The sequence below is a fragment of the Eublepharis macularius genome, chromosome 13, assembly GCF_028583425.1.
Source record: "Eublepharis macularius isolate TG4126 chromosome 13, MPM_Emac_v1.0, whole genome shotgun sequence".
Taxonomy (NCBI): domain Eukaryota; kingdom Metazoa; phylum Chordata; class Lepidosauria; order Squamata; family Eublepharidae; genus Eublepharis; species Eublepharis macularius.
Genome location: NC_072802.1, coordinates 41,219,298 through 41,245,524, shown reverse-complemented (window position 1 = coordinate 41,245,524; position 26,227 = coordinate 41,219,298). Strand labels below are relative to the sequence as shown.

Genomic DNA, 26,227 nt, shown 5'->3' with positions numbered 1-26,227 from the left:
GAACTAACCAAGCAGAAGACCGTACCTTCCTCCTCTCAAGCCTCTCTTGCATGTTCTGTCGCATAATTCGCTCTTGCTCTTGCCGGTGCCTGTTGGCTTCTTCTTGTGCTTTTGCTTCAGCTTCTTCTCGCTGAGAGAGAGAGAGAGAGAGAGAGAGAGAGAGAGAGAGAGAGAGAGAGAGAGAGAGAGAGAGAGAGATCACCATTTGGCTATCAGATGACTATCTGCAGAGACCAAGCTTTATTTCAGAATGAAAGATCACAGAAAATAAAAATAAGATATCAATTTCAATAAAATTCACAGGGTTTGGTATAAGCAGCCCTCATTTTTTTAAAGACTTGATTTATTCTTTAAATGGCCAGAGAACCAGACACTAAAGAATGCAAAAATATCTGTTGATAAGAACAAAGTGAAGTATCACTATGCTTTGTTGAGTCTTGTTATTAAAAATGGAACTAAAAAGGATAACAATAATGCAAAGTCAAGGCCAAAGGAACACTTAAGGGGATTCAAGACAACAATCCAAGGAAGCACTGGCTGCTGACCCAGAGAAGGCAGCCTCTTGCAAGATACTGAAATTACCAGGACGCAAGTGTTCCATATTCCTAAGCCACTATTTTTACCCTCCAATTTTTCTAGTTATGCCTGACTCCACTGCTTTTAGAGATCAAACCTGCTGTTGAAGCTCAGCCAACTTCTCCTGTTCCTCTTCCTCTCTCCGAACTCTTTCTTTCTCAGCCAGTCTTTGCTGTTCTTCCTCTTCTATCTTCCTCTGCTCTTCTAGCTGGTGGAGCTCTTCTTCTCTCTGTGCTTGTTCCTCAAGTGCTCTCTTGGCTATTTCTTCTTTTCTGACCCTAAGAACCCCAACATAATTGATACAGGTCAGATATGTGCCATTTTATCCTCCCTTTATAAAATGTATTGAAAAGTGGTCTGAGTTTCCAAATGTATTTATATGGCACCATGGGGCATGGAACTCTGGAAGTGCACATTTGGACTGACAGGAAAAGACAGAAAGAACACAGATGCCTCAGCTTCAACACTTATAGCAGATCCTTGCTCACTGCAGATGACTAGGTTATATTTCTGGATCTGTTATTAGAAACTTAAATTCCTCATGAGGAATTTGAAATTAATGTGTATGTAATATACTCAACAGAGTTACCTTTCTTCCTCTTCTTTCTGAGCTCTTTCCAGGACTTCACGTTCTCTTTGCTCTCTTGCGAGGCGCCTTTTCTCTGCCAACACTCTTGCTGCTTCTTCAGCTGTTGTGGTCCCTGGAGCACTTTTACTACTAGTGTCTACAACTGGAAAGAAAGCATTTGAGTAAGTCACATGAATGTAGCCATGGCACCATGGATTCAATCCATTTTTTGTTTGGCATGCTTGATCCACTGAAAATTATATTCTGTACAGCCACTATTGCCCTTTTTAATGGGGAGAAAACTTCCCAGCTGCACAAACAAATTTAGTAACGATGGCAAATGTAACAAAACTAAGAACCAAATCAATTATGCTTTCATGACACCGCCCCCCACCTCTGACTTGATTCCAGATATTCACTTCTGAGGAAAGAGATTCCAGAATAAGAAAAGTGTAGAATATTGGGGATACAGAATTTCTGGAAATTTTGAAGACAGGAAAAAATTTAAAACGCCAGAAAATCTGAAATATATGAAGCACGTACTCTCTTATCAACTCTAAACTTAACTACTTCGACATATTACACAGTTTCCCCCACTTAATACATTTTGAGTGAGTGAAACCTATTCTTTAGACAATTCCATCATTTCCAAAAGAGAAAAAACCTCCAGCCTTACAGGAAACTGACATTCTGCAGAGATAGAAAGAGAGAGAGAGAGAGAGAGAGAGAGAGAGAGAGAGAGAGAGAAAGCACGTTTCCTTGGGGGCCGGACAAGGAAGGACCATGCCAAAAACATTCCTTTCAGTGCTCCTCCCAGATTTCCAATTTTTCTGTTGGCAAAGCTGAAAAAAGTCCTCGGATGGAGGAAAACCCATTTTCCTGGATCTTCACATCTTTACCTCACAGCCATGTTTATAAATATTATACGCAAACTGAATTTACTGCAAACAATAGTATGCCAGTTATGCCTCCAGGTTACTACATGTTTTTGAGCTGCTAGCACAAGTTGTTCTCCACTGGACTCGGGTGGATATTTAAGGAGAAAAGATTCGGACATTCATCTAGTATATTTTAGAGACAAGAGGCAACTATTTAACAAGATTAGAACCTGACCAGTTTACTTCTATGAAAGTGGGCTTGGAATGATAGCCATAGACCCTGGCAACAGTCTTTGCAACAAACCCTAGCTGCTGGGTTTCCCCTTTTTTTGCTGCAAGGAAGAAGATGTTTTAGAGCTGTACAATACTTGAGCAATATAACAGAAATAGTTCACATATAGCTGTTTCAATGCTCAAAGTGCTTCATATACATTTATGATAGGAATCCTTACAACAGCCCTGCAAGGCAGGCCAGTATTATCCCTGTTTAAGATGGGGGCGGGGGAAAGGCCACTTAGGAAACTGGAGACTAAGATGAAATTTGAATCAGTAATCTCTCACAACTTAACTACTGCACCACATCGCACCACATCTCTCCCCTTTTTTAATTTACTGCAAGTATGACATAAATCATGCAAATAATCATGTAAATACTAAACACCCTTTGATGTTAAGAACTCTGAACAACTTGCACCTGCTTCTATGTCAACTCTGCATGCAAAATTTATGGCAGGTTTTAATTTTTGGATACAGTATCCAATATTCATATTCAGCTTATTAAGCATATAACACAGCCCTGCTCATCAGATAAAAGGGTCCTGCTAGTCCAGCATATTATGTCCCATACAGACCAATCAAGTACACCCAGAAACTTCACAATCAGGTTATGGCAGTTATATTTTGCCACAGTCCTTTCCATTGTCTCCCCTCCTCCCTCGGTGAGCTACAGTGCCCCTAGACATAGAGGCTCCTTTTAGGCATCATGACCAAATAGCAGATAGAAGATGCACAACCCTGAACGTAGGCCCACCAACCTATGTTTGTCCTATGGCACCTTAAGAAAGAGTCAGTGTAGTGTAGGTTTGAACCCCTGCTCTGCCATGGAAGCTTGCTGGGTGACTTTGGGCCAGTCACACATACCCAGCCTAACTTACCTAACAGGGCCACTGTGAGGATAAAATGAGGAGAGGAACATTATATAAGCCACTTGGGGTCTTACGATAGGTTTTCTGTTGTAAAAGATATCATAACACACACCCTTCTCTAGTATATAGGAATGCCATCAGATATGAATGCTCTGAGAGATACATAAAAGCTTTTAAAAATCTACTTTTTCTTAATCCGAATAATTTACACAGGGCTCCATTTTTCTTGGGTATTTTGGTCACCAACATGAAATTCTGGCTAATTTTGTAAGATCTACAGCTTAACTTTTTGTATTTCAGGTCCCTTTTGGGCAATTCACAGAAGCATTTAAAACAACAGGACTTATAAAGCTAGTATGAAGAGTCTGCAGTATGTTTGTACTGTGCAGCAAGTAGAGGCTCAGACTATATCCATAGGTCTTCCCAGACAAAGTTTCTTGTTTCTGAGGTGACAAGTAGAAGAGGCTAGAACTGAAGACCACGCCCCAAACCCCCCCCCCCCCTCCTGTAAAGGATCCTCAAGTTGTTGCTCATGAGATGCCTCAATTGCTAAAGGCATAGGCAACAAAGTAGGGGAGAAAACATTAATAAATTATTTGTCAATTCAGCAGCACATTTAGCAATTGCTTTGGTTAGCTACAGTAAAAGGCTACCCTCACCTTGAATTCAATCATTCAAAGCAAAGAACAAATGAGCACAAACCCAAAAAATCCTGGTTGTTAAGGGTCCATAAGGCAGTGCAAGAGTACATACTTTATATACAGGAGGCCAAATCCAGATTCTGCTTTTAAAAAAGGAACTCAGCCAAGAAGGTGTAGAAAATACAGGGCTAGATGGACAAGGCAGATTCATAAGATCATAAATGATAAAGGTCAGATTAGTCTCCTCTAACCTCAGTCTATTATTGCAAGAAAATGAACTGAAAACCCCCCATCAATTACACCATTATATTGGCCTATAAAATTAAAAAGGATCCCAAAACCAGTAATGAGAAACGTTATCTCCACCCCATAAAAGAAAAAATCCGTAAGTCAAAACCACAAATGCAAGAGCATTAAGCATAAATATGCCAGATTATGGGACCATCAGCGTTAATAAACCTGCACACCACAGCAGGTAACAGATTTTAGTTACACAACTTTTTAGATAGGAACTTGTTAGAAGGTGAAGGAGATGCTGCTCAGCATCTGTTCTGTGCTACATGGATGATCCAGTTAAAGACGCATCATCTCAGGAAAACGTCTTAGAAAAGTAGTTAAAATACTCACTTGACAGGGAGAAGAAAATAAGTGCAACAATTTAGACATGCACACATGCTCTTGAGATCCTGGTCTTAACTACATGCAGCTGCCTTGTTTTTGTATTCTTTCCATAACTGTTCCAATATCTGTGTGTTTGGTTTGTCCCATCAAATTCAGTTCTCCCCTACTTCCATTATTTACATCTTTGAGACAGGAAGTGGCTTAGGGACTTGGGTGGACTTTCAGTTGTACCCGTGGTGCTTGACTGTGAGTTTCAACTGTGAAGCCCATAACGGTGATAAAGTCATAAATCATTATCCCAATAGAAGGCATAATCAATATGCACATAAGATAGGAATGGATTGCACTGCTCAACATAATGCATGAAACAGAGCATAAAAAAGTTCACGGCAAGTTACAGTACAAGCAGCTTAGTAATATCACATACTAAAGGTACGATCAACCGGTTACTGCTATTCAAAATGACTGCTGTGGGTTTTAAAAATATGCTTTTATTGCCAAAGACCTAACATGCATGACAAGCACTTGGAAGATGACAATTACTAGGTTTTGTTTTTTCCCTTCAAATGGTATGCTAACTTGAGGTCCAAAGACAAGTTCACATAATATTATGATATACCAGGCAGTTCTCCATATTTGGGTGCTAATATTATGCATGTTGACTAGTATGTATGTTTATACAGAGGTATAGTCACTCCACCCCTAAAGCGGCAGCCTGTAGCAGGTGTAGAAAGGGTAAAAGGAATTAGGTAACCAGTCTAGCTTGTCACCCTTCCATCAGAGCAAGGGTATGTGTGAATCCAGACTAATCTGATGAGGTTGAAGCTATAGATCTGAGATCCTGAAGTTCTGGGCACTTATTCAAGGGTGGTAACGTGGGTCATCCTCACGAGGCCGCAGAATATGGCCAGGATGGGCTAGTGCAAAGTGGTGGGAGAGATTGGCTAGGTGGGTATTCAACACTCTGAGCTCTTGGCTTATGTTGTCAACGCTGCACCTCATGGTTTGGAAGGTGTGAAGCAATTTGTCCAGAACAAAAGGATCCATCATCCCAGCCTGGGCATTTGGCAGTCTCCCACTCAGAGTGGTAAAAGCAGGGCCAGAGCCAGTCTTCTGATAGGTGTATGGTGTACCAAAGCTTCTGCGCAGGCTTATCCCTATTCCATCTCCCTGCCTTTCAACCTCCACAGAAGAGTCAGCTGAAAAGCCACTCCTGGCTCCCTTTGTAACCCGGCTATGTCCAGAGTTCTGGAGATTAGCACCCAAGCGAAGTGAAGATGCACGTGAGGAATAAATGCGGCCAGTTACATCAGTCTGGAAAGGGACAGGAAAACCACCCGAAGTGCCAGCAAGAGACAATGGATTATATCCCAGAAGTATCTTTCTTGCAGCAGAGGAGGTGGACTGAAAATCACGAGAGTGGAAAGGTGATGTAGCAGAAGCAGAAGCGCCCGACACGGAGGAATGCAATTCAGGTAGGATTCTGAAGGATGACGATGGTTCTGTAAAGAAAAACATGCGCGACTGAAGCTATGATTGTGTATGCTTCCAAACTGAACTAGCTAACACCGAATCATTAAGCATGCTCTATGCAAGATCTAGAGGCATTAGGGGATGGGGTCAGAGGAACATTTTGGTGTACACAACAAGGGTTAGTTACAAAGCACCCAGCCTAGAAGCATTAAAGTAGAGCCCTCAGCCACAATCATACTTCCTCACACACATTTTACATTCAACATACTAGTCAAGCAACCCACTTACCAATGGCTGTCTGTAGAATGAGATTCTTCCACCAGGTGCCTGGTCAAATTCCTTCTCCAGAGAGAAGTACCCAGGACATCTCATCCGAAAAGTCTCATTTTGGGAGATGATAGAGGGTGTTCATCCTGCTCAGAGGGGTAGAGGATGTGCTCACTGAGCACAGGGCACAGGGGCTAAGGAGGGGAGACGATTGATTCATCCACTCTGTTAACCTTATTTTTCAAAGTAACAAAAAAGATGACTATGGCCTGTAAGTACCTGTACACACAATGAAACCACTTAGTGGCATTCTTACTATTCCATTGCCAAGTCTCAAGTTACTGTATTTGTGAAATGGATTTTCCCTCCCATCTATATGCATGAGAAACACAAGCTTTTCTTTTTACCAAAGTATCAAATGGTACAATTCAACAGGGATCAAGCATGGAAAACCAAGATGCAGTCAGATACGTATATTAAGTCAGCAAATATGTATTAATTGTTTGACAATCTGGCTTAATATATTAAGTATACATTGAAGAACTGGAAAATTAACTCAATCTCTATTTCAGTCTTCATGACAAGCTACCATTCTATTCCTTATTGGTGGGTGACTGAGAAACTAATTCACTCAGATCATGTCAAGGGTGGTTTTCCTGGTCCCAGGCCAACTGTCCAACCATTACAGCATTCTGTCTCACGAATGATATAGACACACAGTACAGTAAGCTCACCTTCTCTCTGGACACCCTATATTTTGTATATTAAATACACAGCATGAAATGTACTATCCTAAAGCCTTTAAACTGCTATACAGAAATGTCAGAGCTTAGCTATTTGAAAAACCCATTTTCTCTCTATGAACAGTAAAACTAAGAACTGAGTAATGTTAAGAGGCTCATCTCTTGCCTTGAAAATCCCATGGGGGAGGGTTGCCATAAGCCCCTTTAGCCCATCTTCTGGAATCTGTTGCTAAAATGAAAAGTGGAACCACTAGAACATCATGCCCCAGCTCCCAACATGGAAAGATTATGCAGAATGTTATCATGGTTGATGGAGAACTAACAGCACTCTCCTTGTCATCTGTTGGAATAGATCATCCAATGGGCCAACCAAAACTGCCTCTATACCAAAACAGGTTGAAAGTCAAATCGAAACGGATCCAAAAACTGATATCATCCAGACCTGAGGCGCCAACAGTAAACAATTTAACAACACTACAGGTTGAAAATATGTTCAGTTAGCAGTTTAAACAAACAAATAAGTTAGGAGTGTCAACAAATCAATACAAAGTCAAATGTCATCTTTGAGTACGAGTTTGTTTTCCTGATGCAGCAAACGTTTTATGCATCATTCATTATTTTTTCTATGCGAAAGCTGCATTGGTTTTTGCATTTGGAATGAGTGAACTTGATACTGATAAATTACATGTAAAGCTGGCAGCAAGATACAGGTTTAACCACTTTTATCCTTGAAGACAGTTACCAATAACAAAGATCAGCTCATAAAGTTCTAAAAAGTAACAGCTGCCATAGTGAAATGCACCATCCATTATTCAAGTAACTCTGGCCACCAAAAGGACTTTGTGAACTGCCTATCAAACATGCCCTGCATTCTCTCCATTTAGGAACATATTTGCATTCAATGCATGATAGTGTGTATAAATGACCAAGTTGAAGGAAATACTCTTACCTTCTTTGGTCTTTGAAGCATTTGCAGCAATTTCTCTCTCTGAGGTTTGTGGAGAAGCCCCTTGCTCCTGCCCTGAAGTTTCATCTACTTTCTCCTTTGGTTTACAGTCCACATCAGGTTTCTTTTTTGGTATACTGAGGACATTAGGAGTGAGAGATGGGCGCTGAATAGGTGCTGGTTTAGAGACTGTAACAGGAGATGGTGGTCTTTGTCTTAAGATGCTTGGTGAAGGTGGTCGAGGCTTTTGTCTGTCAAGAAAGTGCTGCTATTAGGACTACAGGATTCAGTCATGCAACAGATTAACACTCAGTTGCCATTTGTTTTATCTGCCCAGAGCTAGAAAGTGCATTAACAGGACAGAACAGACACTTCTTGCATTAGTCATTTAGTTTCATATTATGTTCTGGCTGAAGCTCAGGGGAGTTTATGGTATTAAACCACAGAGAGCTTCCCTGACCAGTAGTCTCACACTCAGATTTATCAACCTATACTAATTCCCTTTAATCTACCACTAGAGAGCAACCCCCCCTTATAAGACAATCCTGCATATTATGCCAATATGGGACCCTCATTTTTGTTCCACCTAAGACAACTCCCACCTCCACCAGCACCGGGTCTCCACTTCTTTCTCCTATCAGGACTAGGGATATATTAGTTTCCTCATACTACCCACGTATTTCTTAATAGCTTTAATCCATTCATAATCAGCTGCCCAGCAGACAAAGCAAAGCTGATTTTATGATTTACAATGTGAGAGGAGCAAATAACTGGACAGAAACCTGATTGCAGCTGGAGATGGAGGTCGTTTACCCAGTTTAGCAGGAGAGGGAGATCGTCTGGAATTGGACAAAGATGGTGACGGTGCACGCCTCCCAGCAGAAGATTGCTTTCCTACCTCTGGTTTCTGGGGAAAGAAGAGAGACGTACAAGTAAATTTACTTTCTAAAGCATTCTTAAGAGCCAAGAAAAGGCGACGGACTACACAGGAATCTTTTTAACATCTTCACTCTATAGGTACTAAACAAAGGCACTTTAGCAGGTGTGCGAGACTAGCAAATCTAAGTTTCACTCCAAGTTTGTACCTGGTCTCACAACACAATGAAGCTGGATAGAATCTGCACTACAGGACTGATAAAGCTAAATTCATCTCCATGGATACAAATTCAAACTCTTCAAAGGAAAAGGACACTTGCAGTTCTAGTTCACGACTATAAGATAAACAGCTCTTCCCTACCTTCAATGGACGCTTTAATTAGGACATTCTCTTCCGTCTGAACCAACATTAATAACTCAAGAGACCAAGCAAACAAATACAAAATACCACTTCTCAAATCATTGTTGTGAAAGAGAAAAGGGTAAATATTGTATTTCCATCAAAACTGTTGTGAACCGATCAGTATGAAGCCACCAGGTTGCTTTGGCATCCTGAAAAGTGTTTTTTTTTAAAGCAGAATCCATTTTTCCAGTACACAAACAAGAACCACTAACCTGTGCAGCTTCCGGAGAAAAATTATCTGTTGAAGAGGCGGCTATCATCTTCAACCTGTCAATGCTGCGGCTGCGTACAGGCACTTTGGGAGCGTGGACTGGGGAACTGTTGGGAGCTGAACGAGGACAGAGGGGAGATTCTATAAAGTTAGGAATTTGACAAGACAAACAGGCCACCAATGGCATGACATTGGAAAAGGGAAACACAAGGGGAAGTAGGAGGGAGAAGACAAAGAGAGGGAAAGAAAAGACAGTACTTGTTAAGAACTGTATCAAGGACCACCATGGAAGTTCACAGTGTGAGAGATCACAGCGACAGACATCACCACAATTAGTATCCACTTCACAAAAGCACCACAAGAATGAAAAGAGCAATGAAAGGAGCAAGCTGCTAAAGCTAAAAATAAAACATTTCTCCTGTGCAATCCAAAACTCATGTAGCAATACCACTCTTCATTCAAAGCTGGTTGCAAATGAGAAGGGAATGCTTCTGCAGGATCAGAAGCGTGATCTACGATAACTAGAAGAGATTACACAAACGAAATCAGGTTCTTTTGTTCCTCTTATGAGAAAAAAATTAAAAACAAAGGTTGAGGGACAAGGTCCAAGTATTGGACCCTCTACCGGGACGATCCTAATTTACTTTGCTTTATATGTAGCTTTGTCTTCTGAAAGTATTTTAGAAATAATGAAGATATTTTTATTCAGTTTAAGTTGTAGAGAGAATTCAGATGACCAGGAGGCCAGTATGCGCAAATAGCAACAAGCGTTGGCGTTAAACAAAGGCAAACAAAGTTTAACAGTGAAGACATTCTGCCCAGTGCCAAAATTTCTTGGCATAGCTATCTTTAAAATAAAGGAAAATGAGAGAAGATGTAGCAGTATTTAGATTGTAGTATGATAGGCAGAGAGGTACAGGGGAAGAACTCCAGTTGCAAGCTAAGGGGCCAGTACCCTGAAAAAGATCTAAGAATTTGGTGACAGTAAACTTCTCCAGTGCCAAGTAGATATGGCAAGCTAATTGACCCTCATTTGGAACACATCAAAAAAGCAAAAGATCTCCCTGGTGAGTGATCCAAACAGAACATGACAGTGTAACTATTTGAACAGGCATATCTGCCTGCAACCACAATACAGTGTTTTTAAATGCCATTTTGTATAAAAAGACTGCTGTGGCTAGAACCATCCAGCTCAAAACTTATGGGAATGCAAAAAGTCTTAGAATAAGGCTGTTACATACTGCACTGAAATTTTCCCACAGTATGTTTTGATCTGAGGTTGGGACAAACTAGAGCAGATCCTGTGGTCATGTGGAAATGCTTCATTTACTTAGTTTATTTTAATAACTCACTGCCCTGCATATAATGAGATTGTGTTTAGCAGGCCCTTGCCTCAATTCTGCCTCTAAGACAAAATGCTGCCACACCTGGCCTTCTACTGCATGCCTGTTACCTGAGGGATCTCTGCCATCAGCTGATAATGTGGCGGCACTTTTACTCCTAGCTAAGGAAGCTTGGGTGGGGGCGAGCAGGCGACTGATCACGTTACTCTCCAGAGAGATGAGCTGGGAACGACGAGCTAAATGATGGGAACAAACCAAAGAGCATTCAACACAAAAGTCCAGTAATGAAGGAGGCAGCATAAAGAGAAGGAAGAAAAGGAAGAGAATTGCTGAAAGTGGTATCAGTTTCAGAAGGGGGAAAACCCATCAGTATGGAGAAAGGCAGCAGTAGAAACTCAGCATTGCAAGCACTGTGTGTACACATTATAAACACCTGTTTATACCAGACAACGGTCAATAACCCTATGTCACATTTGTAACTCATCCATCCTCCAAGGAGATCAAAGCAACCTATGTGAGGCTGGAATTTTTCAGACTGCTGTCTGCATAATCCAAAAGTAATTTCAAAAGGTCTGGTATAACAGGAGAATACTGAAAAGCCATAGCAAGATACCATAATGCAATTTGAGAACATTGCATTGTTTGCTTGTATTAATGGTTTTATGGGTAGCAAATGACATGCAGATTTGAATGATGGATGGAATAGATGGTCAAGTTAGTCTGGCGATGGTTGTGTTCTGGAAATTCAAATGTGGCAAGTCATGCGGCACAGAGAAACCTTGTGATTTCAAAAAAGCTTTTTTTGCCAGTATAGAAGTTCTCACACAAATTCAACTGCTAGGTTAACATGTAGACATCATAATGAACACCTTTACATGCCACATGTAAGATTTTTTAATAGAAAGGAGAATTGCAAGAAACACTGAAGACATGGTATCTATCACCTTCATTCAAAGAAGGTAATGATATTATTACAAAATAATAATGCAGAGACAACCCGAGTTAATTATTAAGAATGAACACAACTTAGTTCAGCAGCAGGAAGACAGATGTTTTAGATATGCAGGCTACCATATAATAGGAAGAACACTAATGTTTAAATGTATAACAAACTTCCGAAATGGTTTTATCAATTGCCTGGATGTCCCTGAAAGACTGTCACTAACAAGGAGGTATGCGGTAAGGCAATGTGACTTAACATATCTTTACAATTTCCCTAAGACGGGAACCAATGCCCAGTCCACTTCCTCCTTAAAGGTACTGGCAGGAGTGAGTTAAGTTAACTGTTATCCACCTGCTTTTTCTTCCTTTTGCACATTTTCTAAATCTGGAGAAGACTGAAGTGTATTGCCCATTCTATTCAACGATGAGCTTCTCTTCTTTTCCGCTGCTCCTAGATACCAAACACAAGGGTTATTTTCAAAATGCGTTCACGCAGCTCACATACCAAGTTATACAACTGCAGGGGACTATCAGAAACACCTTTAACTGGTAACATCAAGGCCACATTCCTGCTTTTGAAGATATTGAAAGAAAACAAATTCAGAAGATCACTACTTATAGCTATAGGGGAGACTGATTTAAATCAATAATATTCAAATCACTAAGAAAAAGGGTCAACTTAAGTTACATTCAAAGTAATTTTCCAACTTTCTAATTAGTTTTCTGAAAATGTGCACAATATAATTTGCTATTGTAACAATTTATAATTATCTGAAGCTAAATAAAGTCTTTATAGTATTAAACGTTCTAATATTGTCCAAATGTTCATGATTTGAATATTAATAAATTCATGACCTATATGTATCGTATTTCTAATATTTGACCTCAATAGTCACTTATTTTAGCCCCTAGTTTATTCTTTTACATAGAAAAGCAGGCTCAGTGAGTTTGGACAAATAGTCATGGACTCCATATTCAAAGAGTTCATACGTTAATAAATGTTTGCTTGTGATGCAGACACGCAAAAGAGGTAATAGTTTATTTTCTTTAATCTGCTACGAAGTGACAAATGAGGGATGGGTTACAGGCTCATAGTAAAGATCCAATGGAAATTGCCAGGGCAGAAGGAGGGAGTAGTCATACAATGTAATCCTAAACAGAGTTACTCCAGTCTAAGCCCATTGAAATCAATGGGCTTAGACTGGAGTAACCTTTCTTAGGATTGCACTGAAAGTATATTTTAAAGTATTATAAACTGCTTTGTGGACACAATAGTTTAAAAAGTGATGTAAATCTAAAAATAAATTGAAATGAATTTCTATTTACGGAGCTTGTACAGAAGAACTCAGTGTATTGTGCCTTAAAAGGACAATGAATATGGTAATCAGAATATTGTTCAGATTAAACATGCTTATCGGTAAATTTCATTCTTTCAGAAAAAGGTTTTCATTAGCAACAAATATTCCCACTTGTCTAGCTGCATTTTAAAGTTTGTTTGCTGCACCTTTCTGTTCCATCTGTGAACTTTTGGACACTGGCTGCTCAGAATTCAGAGGAACTTTGTTATTCAGTCTGTTTAATGAAGAGCTTCTTTTAGTGATGCCTGTAAGGAAAAATTCAAGCCATGATCAAGAATACATGTTTTAATGTAATCAGGCCCAGAATTATGATTTACAGAAGATAATCAGTTTGCCTCATTGACCCATATGAAACCCCGTGTATCTAGAAAAAGGAAATATATCCTTGATTAATTCAGAGAGCAATTATTTTTCAACTGGAAGATCCCTGTTATGCAAATAATTTCCCTCAAATGACAGTCCTTGTGCACACCTTCCAACTGATGCTAATAGTATGCCCCAATAAGTTTATAAGGATTTTCAAGAACACTGTTAAGACTCCAGGCAATTACTACAAATGCAGAAAGAACTATGTGAGCATGCAGATATGCAGATACATTTTTCAACACTTATGCAAACTTTTCAGAACATGTGAAAAATTTTAAAGGTTTTTTGCCTAGAAATTTTAACCTGAATCATCTCTCTGAGATCACTGCTATTTTATACGAAATTTTTAGTGTATGCGAAAAATGCACTTCAAGCCCCTGAGAATGTGGGCTCTGGTTCACAAGTTTCTGTCCAAGATTTGTTATTCGTGCCACAAGAGTATCTGTTACATGGCTCTTCCTGTGAATTGCAAAATGCTATTTACTATTTAAAAGGTTTTATTTGATAATTTAAGTAGACAGCGGCCTAATTCTCAAACAACAGCAGTTGAGATAATATAAAAGTGACTATATGGTACCACTTCAGATTGCTGGGGGTGGGCTGCATGACTGAATGCTCTCTCACACATACCCCCTTTACAAAGCCCAAGTATTTGAACTAATTAAGAAAAGCCAAATATAGTTTTAAGTGATAGAGGCCAGAGATAGTTGAAGTAAGTTCTGCTGTAAATCCAGGTAATCGTGTTCTGTTAAGTTACAACCTATTATATTACAGCAGATCTATGGACAGAGGCATACTACGTTATGAATTTGTGCCCCAGTAAATTGCCCTGTCCATACGCAAGCACTAACTGTACACCTTGGGGAGGAAAGGGGCAAGAATTTATACATTTGGTTTAATATTCACTCAGACATCCCTATGCACCTCAAGGACTCGAGTACTACTCAGGGAAGAAAAAAAAATGAGCATGTTTTAGAGTTAACTATTTAGCTGTGGATCAAGTGAAATGGATGTGACTGAAAGCATGCAAAAAGTTAGCTAAGACATACAGAAAATAATTTGGTCTGATTTGGCTTCCTGAATTCCAGAACCAAGCAGAGGGACTATGAAATGTTTGCCATGGCTCTTCTGTTCTAACAGACATACACAGCAACCAATGAGGTGGAGAACTGCGCAGTTCACTAAATTAGTAAAATTGATGAAACACGTTTAAGACCAAACATGAGCAAAAAACCGATAAGGAAGGAAAAGCTGAGTTAAACTCTTCTACAAACCCAAAACTTACTCTTGCTTGAAGAATTAAGAAGTGCTGTTGAAGACGAGAGCCGTTTATTGATAACAGTTTCTGCTTGCTTGAGGTTTGCTGAAGAAGTAGAGCGTTTGCTGGCTGAAGAAAGAAATTATTTTAATTTTGGCACCAGATAGGCATTCTGAAATTCCCTGAAGTGCTCCCTGGAAGCTATTTTTCCCACAGATTTGTGACTGAACTTTGACACACTGGGGGAAAGTATCAGCCATGCTAAAATCATGTTATTGGTCACTCAGCATCTAACAGGTTTACAAACATGCTATACAAATTGTGTCTTGTATTTATGATATGGCTCTCAAACCTTTTAGGTAAAATTAAGCTTGATTTCTTCTAATTTATCAAACTGGCCATTCAAGAATACCAACATACATTTTAAAGCAAATTTAATGTACTACAAGTATTTTTTACAGGGTTATAATTTGACAATGGAGCTAGGTGACCTGCCATGTTAGGGTGTATTGGTCTGTATCCAACCATGCAATTACGAAAACTGCCTTTATGTTTTTTAAAGAGGGGGCAATGACTTCTGCAGATGCTCTCTTCCTGCTGCAGTCCACAGAATGTTCCTAGGGCTCAGCAGGCCCTCGGGAACAATATAATAGAGATCTGTAGTGATAGAGAGGAATCTAGAGAAATTGCTGTCCCCTTTTAAGAAAATGTTAGTATCCTTTAGATTGTGTAATGTGGTTGGATACAGTTCATTACAGTGACTAAGAGAATAAACTGTGATCTGGAGGGCTTCTGATTCTAATCTCTCCCCTCTGTCACAAATTTGCTAGAAGACCTCAGGTGAGCAACTCTCTTAGCTGCAGCTCCCAGACATCAGTACGCGAATAATTATACATATACAGGCCTAGTTTACAGGAATATCATAAGGATTACTGTAAGTGTGTGTGAAACACTTTTGATTATTATTGGGTAGGAAGTCTGCAGCAGAAGAGGGAACAGAGTAATCTCTTCTAGGCCAAACTTTCAACTGTTAGCTCAAGACAAAAGGGGAAAAATGCCAAAACCATGAATTTGCCATTGGCTGTAGGTTCAGGACATAAAGAAGAGTGTATACCTTTTTCAGACCCCAACAGTGATCCTTTGGATGAGAACTCAGACGTATGAAAGTAAACCCGGAACAGAGTGGTTTTAGATGTGGAAGCATTTCATTTTGGAGAAGTAATTTAAGATGGACGTAATACCACTTAATATTAATGAAATGCTTTGAAAACTTATCTATAAAATGCTTTTAAGCTACTTATACAGGCAAGCTGCAGGCAAGGCACAGAAGTCTCAAATTCTGCACAGCAACATGACTAATACATATTGCTAGCAGCACAAAAACAGAGGGCAAAGCTGTTAATTTGTTAGTAAATAAGTGAGACCACACTTTAAAAAGACCAAGAAGACTATAGTGCACTGAGAGAAATAGTTACCATTTGCTATAGAAATACCCTTTGTTGACACAGCATTTCTATATGGCAAACTGGAAGAGTTCATGAGGATTGTTGCAGAGCTCCACAGCTTGTTTTAGTTGCTTTAATGGTAGAAAATGGGAGAGCCACTGAAGACAAGTGGCACAGCTCTGCCTTTAAAGAAACCACCTTTAAAATATTTCATTCTGACAACTGTGCTGGAAGTGATATTTGCATCAATTAGCATGCTTCTTGTCCTGGAGAAAAGGCAGGCATCATTTTTATTCTGCAGAGCTATTACTCTAAAAGTTCTGCTTTGAATGTACAACAGAAAAGAAAAATAGGGTTGCACATATCTGCAACTGTTGTTCATTGAGGTCTTCTGTGCAGGCACATACAGAACTGCGCATGGGCAGGCCTGTCGATTGGAGATGTTTTGCAGCTTTTAACCCACTCAGGGTGCCTCTTCTCCTCCAGAGCGTATTTGCAGCTGTTTCCTGCTGAAACAGCCGCGCTTTGGGAGAAGTGGTGCCTCCGACCCTCAGTTTCTCCTGAGCCACCAGATTCTCTAGGTAAGTAGTGAAGAGCACACAGCGGGGCTGGAGGGAGGGTATGTTTGCCTGCACAGAAGACCTCTATGAACAACAGTTACTGGTAAGCGCAATCCTGTTTTCATTGTTGGTTTTCTGTGCAGTCCCACATGGGAGATTAGCAAGGAGGAGGGTTGGGCTCTTCACTGGAACAATGATTGTAGGATGGCTTAACCCACTGCTGCCTCTTTCCTGATGAGCACATCCAGAGCATAATGCATGATGAAAGTGTCAGCCAAAGTTCATGTTGCTGCTCTGCATATATCCTGCAGAAGTACTCCTCTAAGAAGTGCTGCTGAAGATGCTTGCAACCTGATAGAATGAAGATGGGTAGTTCCCTTGCCTCGGTTTATGTGGTGGTTTCCATCTTTGATATTACCTTTGATTAACGGGGCTTGAGTGGCTCTGAGGATACTGATATGGTTGGTATCTGTAATATCTGTATGACTTATGTTATCTCTGGGAAAACCTTGATCCTGATTGTTGGCTTGGTGGTAGGATCCCATAAGACCTCGCAGTTTGTTAATTCTTTCATTTTTGCAAGAGGTAGTAAATCAGTTTTTTGGAGAACAGTGTTTGGCCCTCGAACAGTAAGTCCTCCATTCTGCTCCGTTTTTCTACCAGCAAGGCTGTTGAACGAAGCCACGCATGACTCTTAGGCACTGTAGCTGATGCCAAAGCTCTAGTGGATGAATTGGCCACATTCCTGCCTGCATTGATCTGCTGTTTGGACAGCCTCAGTGCCTCTTCCTGGATCACCTTAACCAGCGTACTCTGGTCCTCTGACAGACTGTTGTTGTATGCCACCATTTTGCTCCAGAGGAAAATTTGGTAAGCCCCCGTAATTGCTATATAATTTGCAATCTTTATATTAATGGCTACCAAGGTATAGATTTTCCTTCCAAGCCCGTCAAGTTTCTCTATTGGTGGGTGTGGAATGAGATCCCTGTCGATGTCTGGATTGCATCTCCTCAGTGACTAGAGATGACAGAGGGAGACGAGTGAACAGGAAGGGGCAATTATTCTCTTTGGTCCTATACAGACTCTCAGCTTTTTTAGACCCAAGCAACACAGATGCTGGTTTCTCATCTAGAGAAGACATCAGTTCCACAAATCCCTCAATCATAGGGAAGGCAATATTGGCTGGATTCCCCAAGTATAAATGCTGGAGTATTTTATCCTTTGGCTTAGGTTCTGTAGATGACACATCAATGTCCAGCGATTTGGCCATACAGAGCATCTGTTCAGCATATAGGCGAAAGTCATCCGTAGGTAAGATCAACCCTCCCTCACTGCCTTGTCAAGGGAAGGGTCAGACGGTAAGCTGAGTCTCTATTCACCTTGATAAGATTCAGGGTTCAACTCAGACAACTGAAATACAATAGATTTAGGGATAGAGTGTTGGCATCAATGCGATTTAGTTTGTGTGAAGCCTTCAATGGCAAATCTGACTGATTCTGCCTTGAACGGTTCTCCCATGTCGACATCATAAGCTAAAGGCATCTCCTGGTGAAACCAGGATGGGCATCTGTGAGAACAGCAAGGTTGGTATAAGACTCGCCTCTGAATTTGATGACTTGGCACTGGGATTGTTCTTGGTAGCTCTCCCTCTTCCTCTGAAGAGACCAATAGTGACTTAGAATGTACCAAAGGTGCATGCGGAGACTCAATGATTTCAACCTCATGTGGTTCCATAGTAATATTAGTCACCTTACCACAAGTCTCCTTCCCTTTGGAGGAGTGACAGGACTGAGGTCTGGCTTTCTTCCTCAGTGGTTCTGAAAAGTCCAAGGTCTATGCCTCCGTTCCCTCGCATCTCTCTGTGTTTGGATCCGAATGAGCAGCCGAAGCTATGCGTGTTGCACTGGCTGACGCAACTGAGGATTCCCTTGTCTTCGAGCACTGTTGGATAATAGGCATTGGAGTTGGATCCGAGTGACTCAGAGAGCCTGAGGCAGAATGATGATATCAGCTCCTGGGCTGTTCCGATTGGTTCCAATTCTCTGGAATCAAGAGACCAACGTTGATTCCAAAGGGGTCGGGTCCCTCGATGACATCAGATCTAATAGCTCAGCTAGCTCTGCAAGAGCAGAGGAGATTTTGAGGAGGGGCTGGTTGATGCTGGTAAAGCCCGTTCCCAATATGGCTTTGAGCCTCGTGGCACTTTCCACCCAAGCCTTGGGGGTAAAGTTCTGACAGTGTTTGCAAGAGCTCACACTATGTCCTTCTCCCAAGCAGATGAGGCAAAGAAAGTGCTTGTCAGTCCTCGCCATTTTGGTACTGAACTCAGTGCATATTTTGAAAAGGGCTTTTTCAGCCATTCTTACAAGACAATGGATGTCTCCACTCTACTCATTCTTGCTCTCTTTGTTAGGTGTATCAACAGCATGGGAAGAAGGCCCAATGCAACGAGGATGGAGGAGAATGTTGCAGAAGAACTTTTTAGACAGGTGGCGAAAGAGAAACTGATAGTTTGGTCATCACTTCTCCCAGAGTGTGGGGAGAGGTGCTCCCTAATGGATTAAAAGCTGCAAAACATCTCTGATTGGCAGGCCTATGCATGTGCAGTTCCATGTGGGACTGCAAAGAAGACTGACAATGAACATATAAATACTTTAACTCAATCGATCCAGCACTTTAAATAGCTAGCACTAACACAACATCCTCAAGGATTCTGTATGAGGCATGCTAATCTATCTGAAGGCCAACATAACTGAAGGAAAATATTAGGCCAACATATTTGAAGGACTACCTACTCCCTTTTGAACCTACCTGACCATTGTGGTCATCTTGGGAGGCCCTGCTTTGGGCGCTCCTGCCTTTTGAGATTAGGCTGGTGGCAACCCAGTGATGGCAACGAAACTCTGGAACTCTCTCCCCAGGGAGATTTACCTGTCCCCTTCTGTTGCCATCTTCCACCAGAAACTGAAGACTTGTTTCACTCCCCAATGTTTTTAACTGTTTTATTTTTTTATTTTAAGTTCTGGTTTAAAATTGTTTTAATTGTTTTAATGATGAATTTCTATGTTGGTTTAATGGCATTTAAGATGAGATTTTAAAACGTATATTTTAATTTGTTAACTCCCTTGGTGGCCCTGTGAGGACAGAAAGACTGAGTTAAAAAAACCCTTGTAATTAAATAATTAAAGTTAACAAAGAAAAACCAGGTCAAATGTTTCTACAAGAAACTATAGCACATGAATAGCGCAAAAGTTAGTTTGGGGCTATAATAATCAACACCAGTCACCTTGTGGGTGTGTAAAGAAAGCCTAACCAACTAACAATGTGAATACACTCCTAACAAGCCCACCAGTCATGCGGGACAACAAGAAAATAAGGAACTCCCTGACTATAATATACAGGGACAATGCCAGCTTCCTTAGCAAAAGTGACTTCCAGAATTTGAGTAACTGGAATTGTTACTAAAAGGAAATGTTATGAAGTTTGCTATATACAGACTTAGGTTTTTTTTCAAGGGAAAACTGTATTCCCCAGTGGCTACTGTATTTCACATAAGAGAAGACTGGATCGTAATTTTCATTCAAGAATGAGTCTGTTAAACAAAAAACTCAGCACTAACGTAACAGTGCTAAGTTTACAATGCTTCTCATTATTTTTGGAATATAGTAATGCACTATTATGAGTGACTTCCATGCCTAAAAATCACATGAAAAATGTTCAAATAGTATCTTTTTGAAAGAGTACATGAACTCCAGACCCACTTCAGGGACCATCCTCACATAAACCTATTTCTGTTCACCCAAAATATTTATGGACCCTTAGACATGCTTAAGATGTCTGTGTCTGCAGTTTTCATAATATTAAGGGTCATGACAGTCAAGACATCCAATTCAATCAGCAGAAGACACAGACTGGTTGATTAGGGGGTATGCTGGTTTTTAATGACATAGCAGTTAATGACATAGCAGCATCACATCTATATTATACCAAGTATCAGCTTAGGGTTCAAGGAGTCATCTCTAAATTTCCATTCAGTTCATGCAAACTAACTGACAGCAAGAAGAACTCATTAAACGCAAGGATTTAAAAAGGGAACACACAAGCAACTGCTAGCTGATTGGAAGGTCTTGTAGAGATTATCCAGATTTATACAAAGGATAACATTGTTTAAATACAGATAGTAAAATAAAAATATGCCAATGCAATTGGTTAGTTAAAATAAGAGTGAGCAGGCAGATCAGTATCACCAGACCCACCTTCAGCTGTAGCTGGTGGCTCTGTGGAAGGAAGTTTATAGACTAAAGTCATAACAAAATAGGTACAGGAAAATTTAGGAGAAAAAAATTAACACAATAATAAATGCAGTAATTGAAGATTAATATTCCTTCAAGGGAATGCTGACTTCTGGAGAGAATAATAAAGCTTTGTTTTCAATCTTCTATTCATATTTATTCACAGTAAAATAGTCATAAAGCACAATGGCTTGTTGGACTTGCTTAGACTGGGGCCAATAAAAACATGCCCATGTAAATACAATTCAGGTTAAAGTACGCTTCTGAATTCGTATTTCCATGAATTCCTCATTTTTAATGTAGTCATTTTCCTATATGTTCTCCCTAGTTTCTTTATTGCTGTTCTATTCTCATACTGTTAAAGATATATTTAAAGTTATATATTTTTCTTTGCAGCTATTGTCATTCTCAGCGGAACCCGACGTTTTTTATTTCTACGATTTCCCCCCTTGGGATCTAATTTGAGCCTCATACTAGATTACTGAAGTACATTTTTGTTCATTTGAGGGTTTTAATACCTGACAATTATTAAATAGTTGTCTGTCATCTAATATTGGCATAGCAATTTGTTTCAATATTACATTATTTGTTCAAATCCTCTCACTTGCCAATGTCAAACTTTCTATTCTTTCAAATATACTGCATCAGCAAGAAATTTAAGCAAAAAGTTCAATATTTAAAAGATTTATAATTCCTGAAAATCGAATTCTTGAAACTCCTCTCTTCTAAGTCTACTCACTTCAGAGATGCTATGAGGAGAAGCTACTACAAGTATTGTGTCATCACCATAAAGACATGTTCTAATAGGACATACAAGTCTGTTTTTCTAAATCACATGCTGATTTTTGAGGATGAAAGGGATATGGAAACTTCATATGTTAAAGCACAGCTCCCCTTCTTTGATTAAAAAATAAGGCATCATCCTTCACTTGGAGTCCACGAACAATTTAATGTAACACTAAAGTAATGTCTGGGTTGATTCAGATCTGCTTTCAGTGTTGATTCTGATTCCCCATGTTCTCACATCTTCTAACATTAAAACAAGAAAGCATTCATTGAAAAGATATGCTGTACTCTGCAGAAACAGATATTTTAAACAGTCAATTTAAACCATTTTGTATATTTGTACCCTACCCTACAATGTGTGCCACCTACCTGTCTTGCCATCAGAATCTCCTACAGAGCCACCCCATGACCATCTCTTCTGTCTTGTTTCCAGTCGCTGGCTCCGCTCCAAAGTACGATGCACCACTGCTTCATAATGCTCCTGTTAATCAAACAGTCTCTGGAATTAGGCCGCAATAGCTTTGATTGCTGCTAAACACATTGTTCTCTTGAAAACAAGTGGAGTATAACTTCCCTGAGGAACTTACTATAAAAAATAGGTATGTTTTTGCTATAATGTTAATTAGAATTCAAAAGACAATACATGAATACTGCAGATGCTGATTAGTAAGAATCTTGTTAATAAATGGTATTACGTTTAATTTGCACTTTTTGAATTATTGTGCAGCTGGAGGCCTGATGGATTAGTAAGCTCACTCCTGCTTTCTGTGTAACTTCTGGCACTGGCAACACAGTGGCACGTCCTCAAACAGGGAGTTGGGGTGGTATTATTGACAAGTACATAGTCACGAATACTCAGAATTAACAACGTTTTGAACTGATTCTACATAATAGCAACACTGAACTCCCATGATCTGCAGGAAGAATAGCGAGATGCTTTATGTTACAAAGTGCCTAGGCCTTTACATATTTCAAAATTCTTTGTTACACAATCTGTATGAAGGCATAAGGGCCATTTCTCAGATGGAATATGGCAATTTACAGAAGGACCTCAGTGTTTGCATGTGGCCCATGACCAAGTGCTCTACCCTCTTTGTACTATTTATCTTTTATACCAGAGGAAACAGTTCAGATCAGTACATTTCTGTACATTAAACTATTCTCTATAAGGAAGCTTGTCAGTGTAAAAAGAAAAATGTGGTCATCTAACAAAAGAAGATAGTGGTAATTTTCTAACAAGTGTCAGCCCTCTAACGGTTTGTTCACTGACATTTGGGATCCAATTATTTATTTATTTATTTTTCAATTTATATACCTCCCATCCTCAGGGGCTCTGGGCGGTGAACAAGTTAAAATCAATAAAAACAAGAAAACAACAATACTAAAATCAACATACAAAATAATAATGAAATAAATTAACCAAGTGCAATGGTGGGGAGAACCCCCCCCACCCCAAAGGTGGGAGGCCGACATGGCACTGCCCCCTTCAACCACCGAATGCCTGGCGGAACAGCTCTGTCTTACAGGCCTGGCGGAACAATATGTCCCGCTGGGCCCGGGTCTCCATTGACAGAGCATTCCACCAGGCTGGGGCCAGGACTGAAAAGGCCCTGGACCTGGTTGAAGCGAGGCGGTGGAAGCCTTATGACAGTGGAAGCCTAATACCCCGCAAATGGAAAGGGACCAATTAAAAAAAAAGGAAGAGAAGACTATATCTTACTTGCTTAATTTGAAAGCTGAACAAATATTCAAATAAGCTAAGGAAGATGAAACAAATATACATGCAGAGACATGGATGAAAACTGTAGTGGGAAGGACAAGGCACGACAGAACAAATCTCCAGGGACAAGAAATAGAAGAGCCATATAACAGTCCAGTCGGAAGAAAAGGCCAGTGGAGGAAGTAGCCGGGAAGGGGAGTGTACAGAGCTCAGTATTCTAGAAAATAAAGCCTATTGAGCTGCACAGCCATACTGTGTTGATGAAAACAAAGCAGCCCAGAAAGAACAAAAGAGATTACCATTTATAAAATGTGCAGCCTCCAAGTGAAACAAACTAATCCAGCAAATTAACAAATATTATTGGCATTGGAAAAGGAGACACTGTATGCATTAAACTGGGAAACTAGTTGCACTGTACCTTCTCTTCCTCAATCCTTTGTTTTCTTTTTTCCTCTACAGCTGCTCTTCTCTGTTGGTCTTTCAGCTTCTGCTCTTTTAGTTTTCTCTGTTTCTCTTCCATTTGCTTTTCATACTGGAGCTTTGCTTTCTTCTCCTTTTCAAGTATTTGTGATTCCCTGGCAGCTGAATATTTCAACAATATTACAGAAGTGTAAAACATCTCTAAATGTTAATCACACAATTGAGAAGTATACCATGTTGACCGGCACAAATCAAGAACTCAAATCAGGTTTTACTTTTCTTGGTAATCTTAAAAACACTCAGCTTTAACAAGAGCCTATAATACACTGTACATTATCTCCACTGCCCATTTTTCAATACTTCCATGAGCCAAAAGAAAAGCCTTTCTTTGGGTTCAAGCAAGAAAAAACAAATATCTTAGGGCATGCCAATGTGCACATCCATCCAGAGTCTCCCAATCAGAATTCAATCTAAAGTGAAAGTCAAGTTCTTGGGAGAAAGCACCAGCACACTAGAAACTCTTTGAAGCAGCTTTATGAGCTTTTCCCTTGCAACTTCCACAACTGCATTCCTGCTCCCAGAGCACAGGGAAGACACTAAGGTTTTCCCAGTAGAAGAAAATTTCACTCACTGCTTCTCTGAGGAGCAGTGACTCAAGAGTGCCAGACAAGCTTTCAACTATTTATTTAAATAATTTCTAGGCTGTTTTTATGGAGCACTTTTAGATCCTCACAAATAAGCAACAAATAAGCCTGTGAGGCTCATGGCATGATGAAGTAGCTCCTCTATGAAGTACTTTGATTGTCTACAAAGAGTTTCATCATGTAGCTACTAACAAGAGGAGTTAACATAAGCACCTATTTGCCTCTCCAGCATGCTCATGGAATGAGCAACCAAGCCTTGCGTACCAGATCTGGCCCAGTCGTGACTGCACAAGTAGCTCTGGTTCCTTGTGCCTGTTTGCTTCATGCAGCTTTATGTTATACTAGCAAAGAGCCCATTGCGCAGAAAACTACAATGGGCTCTAGAAAATTGATTTGGCAGGGCCCCACTTGGGGGCCTTGGGAGGGCTGCGCTGCCATGCTGGGTTCTCTGCTACCTCCGTGGGCATTGAGGGGCCTTGGGAGAGCCACACTACCACGCCAGGCTTCCCTGCCACCTCCGCGGGCCCTCAAAGGCCTGATGCAGGCGTAGGATTGCCAGGTCCCCTTACCTTCTGGGTGGAAGACCTAGCACTCTCCTTTGGGAAGTCCTACAGCAATCCCAGGCTCTGCAGCAGCCCAAACGAGGCAGAGGGTGCAGCAGCCTCCTCAGGGCCTCCGAGGCAAGCCATGTTGCCCAGGACTCACCTTTTATCCCCACAGAGGAGTATACAAGTATTCCTGTGTGGGATAAAAAGTGAGATCACCAATATGGAATGCCTTTTATATAGGTCTAGGGCCCCCCTCCCATGGTGCTTGCTGTGTAACCAGAGGGAGAGCGGTAGAGAAAAGACCAAACACCTGAAATTTGAAAGCTGGTAAAGGGCTGATTTTTTTTCTACTTATGAGTAATCAAACACTTTTTTATTTGTCCTGTACACTGAAACAATTGCTCATGTACTGCTAATTTCACTATGGCATGCCCGAGAATGTGCTGATGTACTGTTTAACCAAGCTTCATTAGTATAGTGACAGAAGAATTTAATCAATATAGTTTGCAAAATAGGTTGCTGAAATCTTAACATCTGGACATGGTAGCCCTAATGCTGTATGAAGGAACTGTAGTCTTATACATGTTCAAAGATCCTCCTAGGCTTGGTTTTGCTCTCTAAGGTGAACACAGAAGCCCTGTCTGCACAACATATTTATGAAGAGTGCCTATGTGCACAGAGGAAGAGGAGGAACAAGCACACATACACCCTTCACAAACAAGTGTGCTAGGCCCCATACCCTCTTATAATTGGATACATCATAGTACGAAGGGATAGAGTTAGCAGGCTTATCCACACACACCCCACTCCACCTCCATGCATGCTGGCCTTGTACACAAGTATGTTACAGGTACAAAGCTCAACAAATATCCTAAAACAATGGTAATCGTGCAGCTCGCGTAACTACACTTGCAATTGCCATCAACCAAAAGCATCACATGACCCCTATATGCCCTGTACACCCCCACACATGCAAGAATGTAACATATTAAATACATTAACGATAACTTTTTAAATTATGAGAGTACCTCTGAACATAAAATGTCATCTCTTCCTACCACTGCTGTGCACCTACTTCCCTCTCTGCCTTCTCACTCTCTCTACAGTGTGAAGTACAGCAGCTTACTGCCAAGGCGGCCATAGGAGAGCAAGCTAGACATGGAAAAAGGGGAGTAAAACCACCCTCACAACTCCACT

General features: G+C 40.4%; 1 protein-coding gene across 5 annotated transcripts in view; it reads right to left on the bottom strand.

Annotated features, from left to right (window-relative positions):
• MAP7D3 (MAP7 domain containing 3) overlaps positions 1-26,227 on the bottom strand; it is a 61,389-nt gene that overhangs the window by 11,476 nt on the left and 23,686 nt on the right. Inside the window, exons 4-16 of one of the 5 annotated variants that reach the window (XM_054996435.1) lie at positions 23,837-24,000; positions 22,068-22,179; positions 20,877-20,897; positions 14,643-14,744; positions 13,138-13,236; positions 11,986-12,084; positions 10,802-10,927; positions 9,350-9,489; positions 8,641-8,765; positions 7,862-8,109; positions 1,166-1,307; positions 674-854; positions 26-130 (exon numbers count right to left, since the gene is read on the bottom strand). In XM_054996435.1, the coding sequence (XP_054852410.1) occupies positions 26-130; positions 674-854; positions 1,166-1,307; positions 7,862-8,109; positions 8,641-8,765; positions 9,350-9,489; positions 10,802-10,927; positions 11,986-12,084; positions 13,138-13,236; positions 14,643-14,744; positions 20,877-20,897; positions 22,068-22,179; positions 23,837-24,000 (1,664 nt within the window). The remainder of the gene's footprint in view (positions 1-25; positions 131-673; positions 855-1,165; positions 1,308-7,861; positions 8,110-8,640; positions 8,766-9,349; positions 9,490-10,801; positions 10,928-11,985; positions 12,085-13,137; positions 13,237-14,642; positions 14,745-20,876; positions 20,898-22,067; positions 22,180-23,836; positions 24,001-26,227) is intronic. The other 4 variants (XM_054996437.1, XM_054996436.1, XM_054996438.1 and 1 more) reach the window with 4 other exon arrangements.